General features: G+C 40.1%; 1 protein-coding gene across 3 annotated transcripts in view; it reads right to left on the reverse strand.

Annotated features, from left to right (window-relative positions):
• LOC132396875 (coiled-coil domain-containing protein 171-like) overlaps positions 1 to 16,909 on the reverse strand; it is a 449,415-nt gene that overhangs the window by 76,835 nt on the left and 355,671 nt on the right. For all 3 annotated transcript variants that reach the window (XM_059974899.1, XM_059974901.1, XM_059974900.1), the window contains exon 23: positions 9,596 to 9,727. In XM_059974899.1, coding sequence (XP_059830882.1) covers positions 9,596 to 9,727 — 132 coding nt within the window. The remainder of the gene's footprint in view (positions 1 to 9,595; positions 9,728 to 16,909) is intronic.

A 16,909-nucleotide genomic window follows, 5' to 3' on the forward strand; every position in this document is an offset into this window, starting at 1 on the left:
TCCTGCCATAACCTTTGATGCCCTGACCAATCAAGTAACTATCAATTTTCACTTTAAACATACCCACAGTTTTAGCCTCCACAGCTATCTATGGCAGAACAACTGCCAGTGTGGGCATGTCTAGGATTCCAGCTGAATATGCCAACCTTCTTGAGTTTTTGATAAAAAGGAGGCCTTCTCTCTGACTCTACACCAGCCATACGACTGTGAACTCTTACTCGGTACTAGTTCTCCCAGGAGCTAACTCCTTTTCCTTTCCCTTCTTGAAATGGTGGCTATGGAAGAGAACATCAAGGAGGCATTGGCCTTGGGGTTTATCCATATGTCAACCTCACCAACAGGGAAGGGCCAAGTCCTGTCCCAGCATTGATTATTGGCCCCTCAACAACATCAGAGTGAGGAACTGCTAACCCTTCCTCTGCTTGCCTCTGCTGTTAAAAACATCTCTAGGGAGTATCATATTTTCAAAGATAGATCTGCACAATGCAGATGAGATGAGTGGAAGATGGATTTCAACACAGAGGGTTCTGCACTCTCAGCGTCTTCCACCTTGGGCGATTACAACAGGTGACTGAGTTGAGGGCCGCATCATCGCCACAACTGAGGCAATGCAATTCCCCCACTGTCAGTTTCACCAATGAACCAGTGAATCAGACTTGCAGTATTGTACATTACCAATACCAACAAGGTTTTCTGATCATAATAGAAACGTGCACGGAGGAAGACCGTGTATGCGATAGCAAAATCACTTACACAAGAAGGAAATCCCTTATAAACAAAGAGGCAACCAGTCTGGACACAAGTATTCCCTTATGCAGAAGAAGTAGCCTTCTATACAGAAAAAGAAACACCATGCTCTTTCCTGTTCTGTGCATTTCTATGACTAAAAACAGATCATCTGAACAAAAATTGCAATCCCAATGTATGTCTGAACCAAGCCTCCGGAAGCAAGCTTCCTGTGCACAAGAAGCATAAGCCTGTACTTAAAATACAAACTATCTGTACACAAGATATAAACCATCTGTATAGAAGGAATGATCTTTTTGTACATGATAAGCAATCCCTCTGAACGTAAGGAGCTTACTTCCTCTAATTAAATGCCTAACTAAACTAGTTCCTCCTGCCCAACACAATATCCATATCCCTCCATTCTTTGCACATTCATATATCAATGAACCTCTTATACATCTCACCCCAGGCAGTGCACTCCAAGCACCCGCCACTCTCTATAAAACCTTGTCCAACACATCCCCTTTGAACTTACTCCTCTCATCTTTAATGCACAATCTCCAGCATTAGACATTTCGATACTGTCTATTTTATGTATCCCTCTTGTAATTTTATAAACTTCCATCAGGTCTGCCCTCAGTTTCATTTTGCACACAAGAAACCAACCCAAGTTTGTCCAACTTCTCCATGTAACACTTTCCCTCTAATCCAGGCAGCATTGTGTTAAAACCCTTCTCACGCTCTCCAAAGCCTCCACATCTTCCCTATAATGGGTGACTAGAATTTAATGCAATTCTCCAGATGCAGCCTAACTAGTGTTTTTTTTTAACTGCAACATAATCTGGATAGTACACACTGCACTACTCTTAACTCTTCACAATTCTTATTTGGAAGCACATTGCCAAGTCTCTTTCTGCTATTGAATTCAATTCCCTATCCAATTGAACTGTATACTGATACAGGAGGAAATAAATTCTTTGGAATGGCAGAACAGTATGGTAGTCAAACGGGCATCTTTGTCCTCAATGGTGCTGAGCTTCTTGAGTATTAGTGGAGTTGTGGACCTCCAGGACATTGAAGTGTATTCCTTTGTGATCTTGCCTTGTGTAAAGCTGTCAGGAGCTGATAAACTTGCCACAGCTTGCCCAGTCTCTGAATTGAATTGACTTTATTTCTTACATGCTTCACATACAAGAGGAGTAAAAATCTTTATGTTACGTCTGTCTAAATGTGCAATGTACAATCAAAGTAATTTATAATAAACAGAACAGTCAATATAACATCGAAATACACTCAAATCAGTGGGAGTTAATCAGTCTGATGACCTGGTGGAAGAAGCTGTCCTGGAGCCTGTTGGTCCTGGCTTTTAAGCCGTGGTACCGTTTCCTGGATGGCAGCAGCTGGAATAGTTCGTGGTAGGGTAACTCAGGTCCCCAATGATCCTTCAGGTCCTTTTCTAATACCTGTCTTTGTAAGTATCCTGAATCATTGGGAAGTTCACCACTGTCTGCACCACTCTCTACAGAATCCTGCGATAAAGGGAGGTACAGTTCCCATACCAGGCAGTGATCCAGCAGTCAGGATGCTCTCAATTGTGCCCCTGTAGAAAGTTCTTAAGATTTGGGGGCCCATACCAAACTTCCTCAACTGTCTGAGGTGAAAGAGACGCTGTTGTGTCTTTTTCACCACACAGCCGGTGTGTACAGACCACGTGAGCTCCTCAGTGATGTGGATACCTTTAAGTGTACTGTTCTTGTAGACACAGTATTTTGTGTGATTGGTTCAGTTGAGTTTCTGGTCAATGATGACCCCCAGAAATTGATGTTGGGAAACTTGGTTATAGTAATGCCATTAAATGTCATCAGTAATTGGTTGAGCTCGCTCTTGCTGGGGATGGTTATTGAACTCACAATCGAAATAGGCAATTTGGATTTTGAGAATTAGTGTAATTCGAGAAAAAAAAACAGAAAAGGGGTAAATGTTTTGGCACACACTTTTCTCATCACTATTATTTTCTAAAACATTTTCTTCAAAGTCACAATAATTTTCCAAAGCCTATGTTGCAAACACAAAATTCCTTAGGTGCTCCACTTTGATTTCTTGATCCTTTGGTTCCTTCTGAAATTCCATGTATTTCTTGATCTAGTGAGCAAACAACATTGCCCTCCACAGAATTGACTGCGGTTCCAGATTATAATCAGCGTATTCGCATTACAATCACCTGTACAGACTTGCTCACTTTAACACATTACATTTTCCTGGATCAAGGATTCACTGGTGTAGTCAGCATTTATTGCCCATCCTAAATTGCGCATAAGAAAATGGCAGTGCATCACTCTCTTGATCCACTGCATTCCTGCTGGTGAAGGTACTACTAAAGTAACCCCAGCACAAGGGACAACTGCCCACGCTCATGAAGCAATCCCTCTGCACACAAGAAGCAGACTTCATAAGAAGCAAACCTCACGTACAAACAAAGTAACCCCTAGGTAGTCAACATAAGTAGATTGGATGGTAAAGAAAATGTATGGCATGCTTGCCTTCAATAGTCTAGGTGCTGAATATAAAAATCGGGAAGTCATGTTGTAGCTGCACAAAGCTTTGCTTAGGCCACATTTGAAGTACTGCAGACACTGCTGGTCACCACAGATGGAGATTTTGGAGATGGTCCCAATTATGTTGCCTGGATTATGTTGCTTTAAGAAGAGGTTGGACAAATGTGAATTGTTTACTTGAGAGCATCAAAGGCTGAGGAGGAATCTGATAAAAGCATATAAAATCTTAGAGGAATAGATAGGGCAGAGAGAGCTTTTTTACTTAGGGTGGCAATGTCAATTTAGAGTGTACAGCTTTCAGGTGAGAGAAGGAAAGTTTACAGGAGATTTATGGGGCACATTATGTGCCTGGAATACACAACCAGGGAAAGTGGTGGAAGTGGCAAATTTTATGATACTTTTAGAAGAAAGGGATATAGACTGTGTGCAGGGAAATATGCAGCTTAAATTGGTATCATGGTCAGAACAAGTATCATAGGCCAAAGAGCCATTTCTTGAGCTGTTTTATTTTGCCACTGGAAACAAAGGCTTGTGCTCAAGAAGGAAAAGTCCTGAAACAGGAGGCAATCACCTTCCTCACAAGATGCTGTACAGAATAAGCAATCCTTCTGTACAGAAAGTACAGACTTTGTCTGCTTAAGCAGCGCAGTAGCATAGCGGTTAGCACAATGCTTTACAGCACCAGGGGCCCTGGTTCAATTTCCGTTACTGTCTGTAAAGAGTTTGGACATTCTCCCCATGACTGTGTGGGTTTCCTCCGGATGCTCCAGTTTCCTTCCACCTTCCCAAGGTGGACGGGTTAGTAGGTTAATAGGTTACATGGGTATTATAGAGCGGCGTGGGCTCATTGGACCGGTAGGGCCTGTTACCGTGCTGTATCACTGAATAAGAATAAAACAACCTTTGAGGTTAACCTCCTGTAGAAATAATCACCAATTGCACAAGAATCAGATGATGATACGATTGTTGAAACAAACACCATATGTCACAGGAATCAAATATCCTGCATAAATATTTGCTGTATATGAGAAACAAAATTCCTGTACATGAATAGCAACCTTCCTGTACACAAAATGCAATCCTGCTATACATGAGATGCAAACCTGCTATGAGTCACAGAGAAATAGAATTGTGAAGCGTAAATCAGCCCTTTTGGACCACTGCATCTATGCCAAACATCATGCTGATCTATACTAATTCCACTTGTCATAATTAACTCCATATCATTTGAAGCTCCACTCATTCAAGTACAATTCCAGATGCCTCTTAAATATTGTTACTGATTCTGCCTCCACCACCTCCTCTGGCAGCTCTTTCCCAATACCAACTACTCCTTGCGTGCAAAATTTACCCCTCAACTCCCCTTTAAACATCCTCCTCTCACATTACACCTCTGTTTTAGAAATCCTTACTATCGGAAACAGCTTCTTGCAATTTACTCTACCAATGCCCCTCATAATTTTATGAGCATCTATCATTGAGTCATAGAAATGCACAACACAGAAACAGGTCCTTCAGCCTCAGCTAGGCTGTGCCAAACCATTTAAACCATCTACTCCCATCAACCTGCGCTGGGACCACAGTCCTCCACAACCCTACCATCCATGCACCCATCCAAACTGTTCTTAAATATTGAAATCGAGCTTGCATTCACCACTTGTACTGACAACTCACTCTGCATTCTCATAACCCCCTGAGTGAAAAAGTTTCTCCTCATGTTCCCTTTAAACTTCTCACCTTTCATCCTTAACCCCTGACCTCTGGTTGTAGTCCCACTCATCCTCAGTTGAAATAGCCTGCTTGCATTCACCCTATTTGTACCCCTCGTAACTTTGTATATCTCTATCAAATCCCACTCAATCTTCTATATTCCAAAAAATACAGTCCTAACGTATTTAAACTTCCCTTATCACTTAGTCTTCCAGACCCAGCAACATCCTTGTAAATTTTCTCTGTACTCTTTCAACCTTATTTACGTCTTTCCTGTAGGAAGGCAACCAAAACAGCACACAATACTCCAAATTTGGCCTCGCCAATATCTTATAAAACTTCAACATAACATCTCACATCATTGATTTATGAAGGCCAATGCGCCAAAAACTTTCCTTATGACCCTATCTACCTGTGACACCACTTTTAATGAATTATGGACCTGTATCCCCAGATCCCTTTGTTCTACCACACTCCTTAGTGTCCTACCACTCTTGGTGTAAGACCCTTTTCTCACTGTTACATTGAGGTAAGAGGTACAGAAGCCTGAAGGCGCACATTCAGCGATTCAGGAACAGCTTCTTCCCCTCTACCATCTGATTCCTAAATGGACATTGAATCTTTACGCACTAACTCACTTATTTTTTAATATACAGTATTTCTGTTTTTGCATGTTTTTAAAATCTATTCAATATATGTATACCATAATTGATTTTCTTATTTATCATTATTTTATTTATTATTATTTTATTTACTATTACTATATTTTTCTCTGCCAGATTATGTATTGCATTGAACTGCTGCTGTTAAGCTAACAAATTTCACGTCACAAGCCAGTGGTAATAAACCTGATTCTGATTCTACCCTAGATGGTGTTCCCAAAGTGCAGCACCTCATACTTGTTTGCAATAAATTCCATCTTCCATTTCTCAGTCCAATTTTCCAGCTGGTTCAAATCCCACTGCAAGCCATGATAGTCTTCCTCGCTGTTCACTGCACCACCAATCTTGGTGACATCTGCAAATTTGCTAATCAAGTTAGCCACTTTATCATCCAGATCATTGATATAGATGAAAAACAACATGGACCCTGTGGCACTCCACTAGTCACTGGCCTGTTACCACTCTCTGGCTTCTCCCATAAAGTCAATGTCTAATCCAATATACTACCTCACCTTGAAAGCTGAGAGACTGAACCTTCTTGACCAACCTCTCATGTGGGACCTTGTCAAATGCCTTGCTAAAATCCATGTAGACAGCATCCACTGCCTTGCCTTCAACTTTCCTAGTAACATCCCTCAAATCTCTAGAAGATTAGTTAAACATGACCTAACACGCACAAAGCCATGCTCACTATCCTTAATCAGTCCACGTCTATCCAAATACTTATATATACAGTCCCTTAGAATACCTTCCAATACTCACTGGCCTATAAATATTTTTAGAGCCTTTCTTAAACAACGGAGCATTGGCTATACTCCCATCCTCTGTACTTCAAACTTTGCTGAGGATGATTTAAATATCTCTGCTAGGGCTCCAGCAATTTCTGCAGGGTCCGAGGGAATACCTTGTCAGGCCCTAGTTTACCTCAGGACAGCAAACGCTTTTTCTTCTGTAATCTATATAAAGTCCATGATGTTGATGCCACTTTACCTCGCTTCTGTAGACTCTGTGCTACCTCTCAGCTCCCTTAACTCCAGGGAAAACAAATCTAGACTAACTAACGTCTCCATATAACTCAAACACTCCAATTCAGTAGGATCTAAGCTCAACATCCTCTATATGAAAAGCAAACGTCATGTGCACAAGAAGGATACAATCACAACAAATAGCAATCTCTCAGTACACAAAACATAGACATCATCTACATAGGAAGTGATTCTTGTGTACATAAGCAGACTAATTGTATAAAGAAATACAATCACCAAGTACCACTGGTAGGTTACAACTCATGCACAAGGAGAAAAAACACAGGAAAAAAGAAGCAAGTTTCCTGTACTTAGGATGCAAACCACCTGTACAAAAGTAACGATTATGTTATGCGCAAGAGGTGATCCTCTGGAAATATGCTCCTTCAACAATAAGCAATTTCCATGTGCCACAGAAACCAAATCCAGCAGTACACAAGAAGGAACACCATGTACACAAGAACCAAAGATGGTATACACCAGAAGCCAATCTCCTGGACAGAAGATGCAAGAGTCTTGTTCACCTGTGAATGGCAGGACATTAAGGGAACAATGACCACAACACTTTCAGTTTTAAGATAACAATATGTAAGTATGGACTTTGCGATAGAGTATTGAATTGGAGCAGGGAAAATTAAAACTGTGTTAGAAAGGAACTAGGGAGAGTTAATTGGAATAGCTGTATTTGGACAAGTCCACATCTGAAATATGGAAGGTGTTTGAAGACCAACAACACTGAATGCAGAACAGGTATGTTCCAGTAAAAAGGAAGAACAAGGATGGTAAGGTACAGATTATGAAAGAGGTGGTGAATTGAGTCCAAAAAAAGGGAGCATATGTAGAGTGTAGGAAGCAAAGAATATATATATATATATATTTATACACATACACGCACACACACTAAGAGCAGGAAGACAACTAGGGAGAGCATAGGACCATTCAAGGTTGAAGGAGGGCACATGAACTTGTGGGTGGAGGATGTGAGGAGGTTTCCGATTGAGTATTTTTATCTATAGTTAACAAGGAGAAGGACATGGAAGATAGTGTGATCAGCATAGGGCATGCTAATATTCTAGGGCATTTTGATAAAGAAAGTGGTCATGTTGGTCTCTTAATGAATATTAAGGTGGATAAGTCTTTAGTACCTAATTGGATGGACCCTAGGTTATTGAGAAGGAAAGAAATGATATTGCTGGGATCTTTACCAAGATCTTCATATCCTTTCTAGCCATGGCAAGATCCCAGAGGACTGGCAAATAGCAAATGTTTTTCCATTAATCCAGAAGGGAAACTACAGGTCAATGAGCCTCTGATCAGTGATACAAAAACTATTGGGGAGGATTCTTAGGGATGGGACTTATTGGTATTTAGAAAACCATGGCATATTTTGGGACAGTCAGCATGACTATGCAGGGCAAATCACATCTTACTAACTTGATTGCCTTTTCGAGGAGGTGACAAAGGTGAGCAACTTAGCAGTTTGAATTCCGAATTGGCTGCCACATAGAAGACAGGGGCTAATGTTTGATGGGACTTATCCAGCCTTAAGTTATGTGACTTCTGTTCCACAGGGATTGAAAATGTGGATGGGTGGGTTAGTAAGTTTGCAGACAATGTGTTGTAATGGTGTAGAAAATTGTATCGAGATATAGATCAGTTACAGATATGGTGGAGAAATGGAGTTTAATTTGGCCAAGTCAGTTATGATACATTTTTGACAGATCAAATTTCAAGGTATAGTAAATAGTTAATGGCAGGACACTTAACCATGTTGACATGACATGCTCTCCTTTACTAACTGAGGCACTGAGTTCAAGATTCAGCAAGTTATGAAGCAGCTTGATAAAACTCTGGTTAGGCCACATCTGAAATATTGCATTCAATACTGGTCACTCCTTAAAAGGATGTAGAGGCTTTAGAATGGAGGTGAGGTTTAGAGGGCATGTGCTATAAGCAGTGGTTGGACAAATTTGTGTTGATTTCTCTGCAGCGGCAGAGGCTGAAGGGAGACCAGATGGATGCTCATGAGATTATGAGAAGCATAGATAGAGAATACAGCTGGTATCTTCTTTTTCCCCAGTTTACATGGGGCCTGAATGCGAACTTCTTCAACGAGAAGAGGTTGGAATTTGGAATGCAATCCCTGAAATCAGATAGTTAAGGATTATCTAGATGAGTACATGTATTGCCAAGGCATAGATGGCTATAGGTTTAAGTTCTGGTAAAGAGAATTAATGTCAAAGGATAATTGACGATTAGCACAAGCATAGTGGGTCTATGGATTTGTTACTGTGCTCACGACTCTCTCACTCCTTTTGCTGAACTCATAGTCCATAAACCTAGATTCATCAGAAGTTTCCATGGAATATAACCATCTTATCATTCACTTAAATGTGCTGTAGAAGAATAACAATGGATTATAGCTTTCTTACAACATTGTGGTGTAACATAGCATAGCACATGCTAACTACGTGGAATAAAATAGTGTTGGAAAACACAGACTATGTACAATACTGCCCACGATGACAATGCCACACCCTGTGTAGTAAAGCAGTGTAGCATATACTATGGATAGAAGACACATTTACATATAAGCTTCTGTTTCTTCTTCTGTATTCAGAGATATTGTATCACAGCTTGCTAACAGTGGTATTTTCATATTCATTACAGCAATTCCAGTAACTGTTTTGCTTAAATTACCATGCAGAATAGGGCAAATCAGGGTCAGTTTATGTCAGCTACTTCAATCTGGGGAACTTCACCAGCCTTTGTTTCAAGGCATTATGCAAAGAAAACTGACATTAAGGGAGCTTTAACTGACAGCAAATGAAATCAATCAGTGAATCAGTAAGCCATAATGAACAATCAGCTCCCAAGTTTGAGATTAACTCTATGCATTGTATCAGATCCTAACCTGCAATGATGTAACCTCCAGCCCATCCTTTGGCCCCTTTGATACCACGGTTTCCAGTTGCAGTTTAGGGAGCTGCAGGGTAAAGTCGTTTCTTGGTGTCACAGACCATGACAGTGAGATCTGATCTCTGACCTGAGAAAGAGAAAACAGCATCAATGGCAATTCCCCTTTAGACACATTAACTAGGATGAACTGGGTCCTCTTGAGTCCGCTGAGTGGACTTGCATTGATCGGTAGGACTGAAATCCATGAATAAATTTAAGACTAATTGATTTTTTTTTGTTGCAAATAAATCAGTGATTCAGAACAGCCACTGAGAATTTTAAAAAAGATAGTATAGCATTATTTGATTGAATTTTTGTTAAAGTTGCCAAGAGTCCTTCTCAAGTCTCTAGAATACTTAAACCTTTGAGCAGTTAAATTCTTATAACCAAGGCTACAACAAGCATTACAAAGCACAATGGTTAAGCAGTCTCTAGGCTATGTCCTTGCATTTAAAATTTTTGAACAGTAAAACATTAAAGTTCTACACATGCAGTGACTGTGTTTGATCATGTAGGATTAAATAAGCAAGCTGTTAGTATCATACTGCCACCCTGTGGTAAAAGATATTTCTTTGATAAATATTTCACCAAACAATAAGTCCTTGATTCTTTAAGGTCAGCAGGATTTTGCAAATCAACAATTACAAAAACATTGAAGTAGTAAATTTGCTTCCTTTCCTATTTCAACACATAGGGGCAGACTGAAAAAAGACTTCAGCTAAAGTGTAAAATTAATTGTCTAATAAAATGTAAATAATTTGCAGCTGAGATTCTGTCCAACGTGAATGATAATGAACTACTGCAGAGAATTATCTTGAGAAGCGAGACTGAAAATATATTTTTTCTTTCAATGTTTAAGTTCTACAGAAATAGGAGACATTTGTGAAATAAGTGAGAAATCATCAATGAGGTCAATAAGTAAGTTGGTATGAATTAGTGATAGTCAGTTATTTAATAGTCAGTTATTTCAATATTTTACCTCTCATCAAATTTAATCGTGGTGAACATTAAACATAAACAATTTATTCATCAGGGGCTGTTCATGAAAATCTTTATTGGCTCACTGCTTAAAAATGCTTTACTTCTATACTAAAAGCTTTAGGTACATTTCAAAAGAATTATCATCTCATGCACAGGTATGCAGATTTTAATTTTATCGTTAAAATTTGACAAAAAACACAGAAAGCAGAAAAACTACAATAAATAGTAATAATTCTATGCTTCCAGAGAAGTTGCTCAAAATTTCGAACATTTCTGAGAAAGTGGACATTATATACAATAGATACAATAATTTGTAAAAATGCACAAACTATGTGTATAAAATTCAATGGCGCCTAAGCAATCTGACGGACAAGAAATTTACTTGATTAGCAATTCAGATTTATATAAATATAAATGTTGTGTTAGAATATCAGAAATTATGGATGAATATAAATTACTTCAACAAATTCACAATTTACGGTATACTTGGTTCACATCAGTAAAATAGATTACTACACTTTATACTACACAATTTCACTGCTGTCTTTTCCAGCAGTATAAATAGTCTCTTGCTGCTGATTGATAATGTTTCAAACATTTGTAAATACAGAATCCAAGTCAGTGACCTGTCCTGCTTTTCTCCGATGCATCGTTCAGATTTATCAAAGTAAACTTGGTCAAAGACAAATTTACGTAAAAGGCTGAAACTCAATCTCGGTATGAAAGTGAGTATTGTAATCTAAATATTATATGGATACAACAAGGCAAATATGTTCAAATTTGTGTTTTTACAAAATTGCCCAAATCAAATAACTTATCTGCCCCAAACATGATAGATTTTCTAAAAGTTTTCACAAAAGATAGCAAACCCCTTGATTTGTGAAAACAATGAAAATGTAATTTTTCCCTCAATTCCAATTTTAAAATAACCATAAAAATCTTAGCACAGTTATTTGTTCAAAGTCTAATTATCATTTGGTTCCTTGCTATTAACAGTACAATGGTTAATGGTACAGTTGAAGATAAAATGTCTTCTGCACAGGGAGTAATAATAAAATAGAGACACTGGAGAATTCAGATGCTGTAATCTGGAGCAAAAGAAAACAAACTGCTGAAGGATCTCAGAGGGTCAGGCAGCAATGATGTGTTCAGATCATATTATTGATTCAGATTATACGTAGTTATTTAGTTTTCTTTAATAAGGGCATGCATTTAAGGTGAAGAGGGAAAAGTTTTTTTTACATGGAGCAGTAGGTGGCTGGAACAGGCCGCCAGGGGTAGTAATTGAAGCAGATACTAAAGTGGTGTTTAGGAGGCTTTTAGACAGACACATGAATATGCAGGGTATGTCTGCATAAGAATCATGTACAGGCAGAAGATTATTTTAATTTGGCATCATTTTTGGCATAAACATTGTGGGCTGAAGATTGTGTTCTTGTGCTGTACTGTTCTATGTTCTATACAAAAATGAAATGTCCAGAGATAAATATGCAAGCAATTGCGTAAATAGTTATAGATAAAAGGCACATCTAAGGTTCGTAATTTTTATTACAAGTCCCTCCCAATTTACCGTTGCCGAAGTGTTGTCAACCTTGTTGAAAAAGCATAGATTTTCTTCAAATGATAGAAAATGTTAAATCCTCCTTGTTGTAGATGGAGTGAAAGTGTTCAACAAAGTAGTCCCTCAATCTACATTGGGTCTCACCAACGTGCAGGAGGCCTCTCCAAGAACACCAGATATAGTAGATGAACCCAACAGATTTGCAGGTGAAGCGTTACCTTTCCTGAGAGGACTGTTTGGGGCCCTGAATGATGGTAAGGGATCAGATGCATGGGCACATGTAACATTTATTTTGCTTGCAGGGATAAGTGCCAGGAAGGAGATAAGTAGGGAGAGATGAATGGGCGAGAATCACAGAGGCAGTGGTCCCTGCAGAAAGTGGAGAGTGGGAAGGAGATAAGAATGTGTTTGGTGGTAGGATCCCGTTGAAAATAGAGGAAAATGATCCACTGGATGCAGAGGCTCATGGAGTGGTAGGTAAGGACAAGAGGAACTCTATTCCTTTTAAGGCAGTGGGGAGATGGGTAGTGGTGGATGTAATGGAAATGGAGGAGATGCCAGTGAGGGTGGTATCAATGGTAGGGGAAGGGAAACCCCTCAGGAAGGGCAAAGTTCAGTTTCTTCAGTTCCAGCCCTCCACACTGTCCTTTCTGAGCAATGTTGTGACATTTTCCCTGACTAACATTGCTACATCTCTTTTGAACCATCCTATCACACTAGCAATTTCATAATCTTCTGAAGGACTTGCCCGACTTAACTCTCAAGGATGCAGGTTACGGCACCTGTAAGTGCACAAAGGTACATCACCATAGCTGAAATACAGGAAGGAGAGGAGAACTCCAATTCAGGCTAAAATGTTGGGATATGAAACTTCTGCTGCCTAACATCTTGTTAGCAAATATACAGTTAATAGAGTCAAGATTGCTGTATAAATGGGAAATGAGAAATTGCTGCATCCTCTGTTTCATGGAAAAATGGCTCATCTGGACACACCAGATATGAGATAAGACCAGAGGGCTTCTCAATAGATAGGATGGACTGAAGTGCTGATTCCTGTGACCTGGCACAGCTAATAATCAAGTGCTTACCATTCTTCTCAACAAAAGAGTTCTCCTCTGTGATCCTAACCACAGTTTGCATATGCCAAAGGCTGATGTTAAAAAGGCACTTAAGGAACAGAATGCTGCCCTCAACAAACGGGGAGCAGCCTACCCTGATACCTTTCAAGTTCAAAGTTCATTTATTATCGAAGTGTGTATACTATATACAACCTTGAGATCTGTATTCTCACAGGCAGCCACAAAACAAAGAATCACAATAGAACCCCTGAAAATAATCCCACACAACAAGCACTATCAAACATCCAGTGTGCGGGGAAAAAGAGCACATCATGCAAACAATAAAAAGTAAACAAATAACAAAGAACATGAACTGTAGAGCGTCTGAAAGAGAGTCCACAACTATGGAGCCAGTGCAGCCCTGTAGTTGTTCCAAGAGCCTGGTGACTGCAGGCCACAGCCAGGGAGCCAGTTCAGTACTGAGGTGAGTAAACCTTGCAGAGTAGTGAGCTGAACACTGGTTCATCCTTCACCCTTGGAACTTTATCTTTTTAAGCTTAGTGCTTAAGTTAGCCAAACATTAGTTTGTTTTTTTGCACTTGCGTCTGGGCCCCACCAGTTCAATCTGGCCCCGAGCCCGCTCTAACAATAGCTAAACATCGGTTTGATGGCAGCAATGGCTGCCGTGGCCGCACCTGCATTCTTGAGAGGCCAGGATACTGCAGAAGTGCCAGGTCGTACAGACAGCTGGAAAGCATAACTCCCAAAGGAAAATTACAGGCTGTGGATTGCAGTGATCATAGACCAGAAAAAGTGTAATTAATGGAATAGGTAGTAGTCTTGTTTGCTGCCTGTAAAGCATCATTGTGTCTCACCAGCACCATCTTTATCCTTATCAAATCGTCATCAGGAACTTCAGTCAAGCTTGTTTGAAGAAATCTCCGACCAATTATCATCAATGATTCAACATCAGCACCAGAGGTTCCAGCAAACTTGACCAGTGCTATACTACGATTAGGGATGTCAGTGGATACAATGGATTACAGAAACATTCATGAACTCCGATCATACCATCGACTTTGGACGATGGAAACTGGAGGTCATTAATGGCCTGAGCTCCACTGGGAGATAAGGGCCCAAGAAGAAGAACAAAACATTCATCCCAAAGAAAAAGTAATCTAAAGGGAGGATGAGGTAACTGTGGTTTACAAAGTCAGCATAAAAACAGAGAGGGCATATATTAAAAATTAGTGGGAAGCTAGAAGATTGGAAAGCTTTTAAAAAACAGAAAGCAACTAAAACAGCAATAAGGAGAGAAAAGATGACACATGAAGCTAAACTAGCCAATAATATAAGAGGATACCAAATGTTTTTTTTCAGGTATATAAAGAATAAAAGAACGGTGAGAGTAAATATCGCACTGCTGGAAAATGACACTGGAGAGGTAGTAATAGGCAACAAAGAAATGGCGGATGTATTTTTGCGTCATTTTCACCGTGGTAAACATCAGCAGTATGCCTGAAATTTGAGTGTCAATGGGCAAAAGTGAGTGTAGTCGCTATTTCTAAGAAGAAGGTGCTTGGAAGCTGAAAGGACTGAAGGTAGATAGGTCATCTGGACCAGATGAACAACACCCCAGGGTTCTGAACAACGTTCCTGCTCATGTTTTTTTTACAACTGCACAGAGCAACCATTGCTCTGAGTAGGAAATTTTCACACGGTCTGAAATCTACATGACATTTTAACAGTTGAGCAACAATAAAGGCTTTGTGCAAAGGAGCATTTCAGTTACTGCATGGCGCTGCACTGGCCCAGCTTAGAGGAGATAGACTTTCTGAAAGAGGTAGCTAAAGAGACTGTGGAGGCATTAGTACTGATTGCAGCAGGTAGTGTTGAGGAAGCTGGGAGCCTGCAGAATGACTTAGACAGATTAGGAGAATGGGCAGAAGTGGCAAAGGAAGGAAAATGCACTGTTGGCATTTATTTTGAGAGGAATAGAATATAAAAGCAATGATGCAATGTTGCACCTTTAGAAGGCATTGGTCAGACAGCACTTGGAGTAATGCGGACAGTTTTTGGGCCTGTTATCTAAGAAAGAATGTCCTAGTATTGGTGAGGGTCCAGAGGAGGTTCACGAGAATGATCATGGGAATGAAAAGGTTAACATATGGGGAGCGTATGATAGATCTGGACATCACCGGAGTTTAGAAGAATGAGGGGTGATCTCATTGAAACCTATTGAATATTGAAAGGCCCAGAGTGGATGTGGAGAGGATGCTTCCTATAATGGGGGAGTCTAGGCCCAGAGGGCACAGCCTCAAAATACAAGGGCGTACCTTTAGAACAGAGATGAGCAGGAAATTCTTTTGCCAAAGGATGGTGAATCTGTGGAAATCATTGCCACAATGGCTGTGGAAGTCAAATCATTGGGTATATTTACAGCAGTGGTTGAAGGGTTCTTGACTAGTAGGGGTGTCAAAGATTATGGTGAAAAAAACAAGAGAAAGTGGTTATGAGGGATAATAAATCAGCTATAATGGAATGGTGGAGCAGACTCGACAGGCCAAGAAGTCTAACTCAGCTTCTATGTCTTACAGTCTTCCTCTAGTGTTAAGTGAGTATGATTAGGGATAACGATGAGCTTCTTGCTTGGTCTTTCAGATCTGGTTAGCCTCTGTTCACCTTAAGCAATATGGTGACCACTTTCTGAAACATGCTATCCACATCTAGATCCAAAATCTACATTTTGAGCTCTTCCTAATCACACGTGTGGTTTTCCAGCATGTAGGAGGGACCCTGGAATTCCCACAAGGGTCGATCATTCTACAGGATTGAAATATCCTGTTTTGTTTCTACTTATTAGAATAATTAAAGTCTTCCACTCCAATATTTGTGGATTTTGAGATGACTACCAAAGCCAATGATACAAATTAGGCTGGAAAGGTTTGCCACAGTGGATGTGGGGAGGGGGGCGGGAATAGTTTGGGATATTCCTTTTGCCATTTGGGCTTGTCTGTGCTCCCAAGAATTGGATTCTAGATTCTAAATGCTCTCTTGACTGTTTTTGAAGTCCCTATTCATGTATTTCATTCCTCAAACAGTGAACAACAATATTGGCTAGAGTGTTCAAGGACATCTTCAACCCCTCACTGGGGTCAGAGGTTCAAACCCAAGCCTCTGTACCATCCTTTGCAACTGGACCCTTGACTTCCTCATCAGGACAGTTAGTGTGGATTGGTAGTAACATCTCCTCTTTGTTTACAACACAGGCGCAATTCAAGGACATGTACTTAGCCCACTGATCTACTCTGTCTACACTCACAACTGTGCGGCTATATACAGCTCAAATGGCATCTATAAATTTGCTGTTGGCTGGATCCCAGATGGTGATGAGGACGTGTAGAGGAGTGAGAGAGTTTGGCTGTTTGAGAGGTATTGCAACAACAACCTTGCACTCAATGTCAGCAAGATGAAGGAATTGATTGTGGACTTCAGGAAAGGGAAGCTGGTAAAAGATACACCAATCATCACTAAGGGGGTCAGCAGTGAAAAGAATGAGCAACTTCAAGTTTTTGGGTGCCAGGATCTCAGAGGATCTGTCCTGGGCCCAATACATTGATGCAATCATGAAGACGGCATGCCAGTAGATATATTTCATTAGAAGCTTGGG

This window comes from Hypanus sabinus, chromosome 7 (assembly GCF_030144855.1).
Source record: "Hypanus sabinus isolate sHypSab1 chromosome 7, sHypSab1.hap1, whole genome shotgun sequence".
NCBI lineage: Eukaryota > Metazoa > Chordata > Chondrichthyes > Myliobatiformes > Dasyatidae > Hypanus > Hypanus sabinus.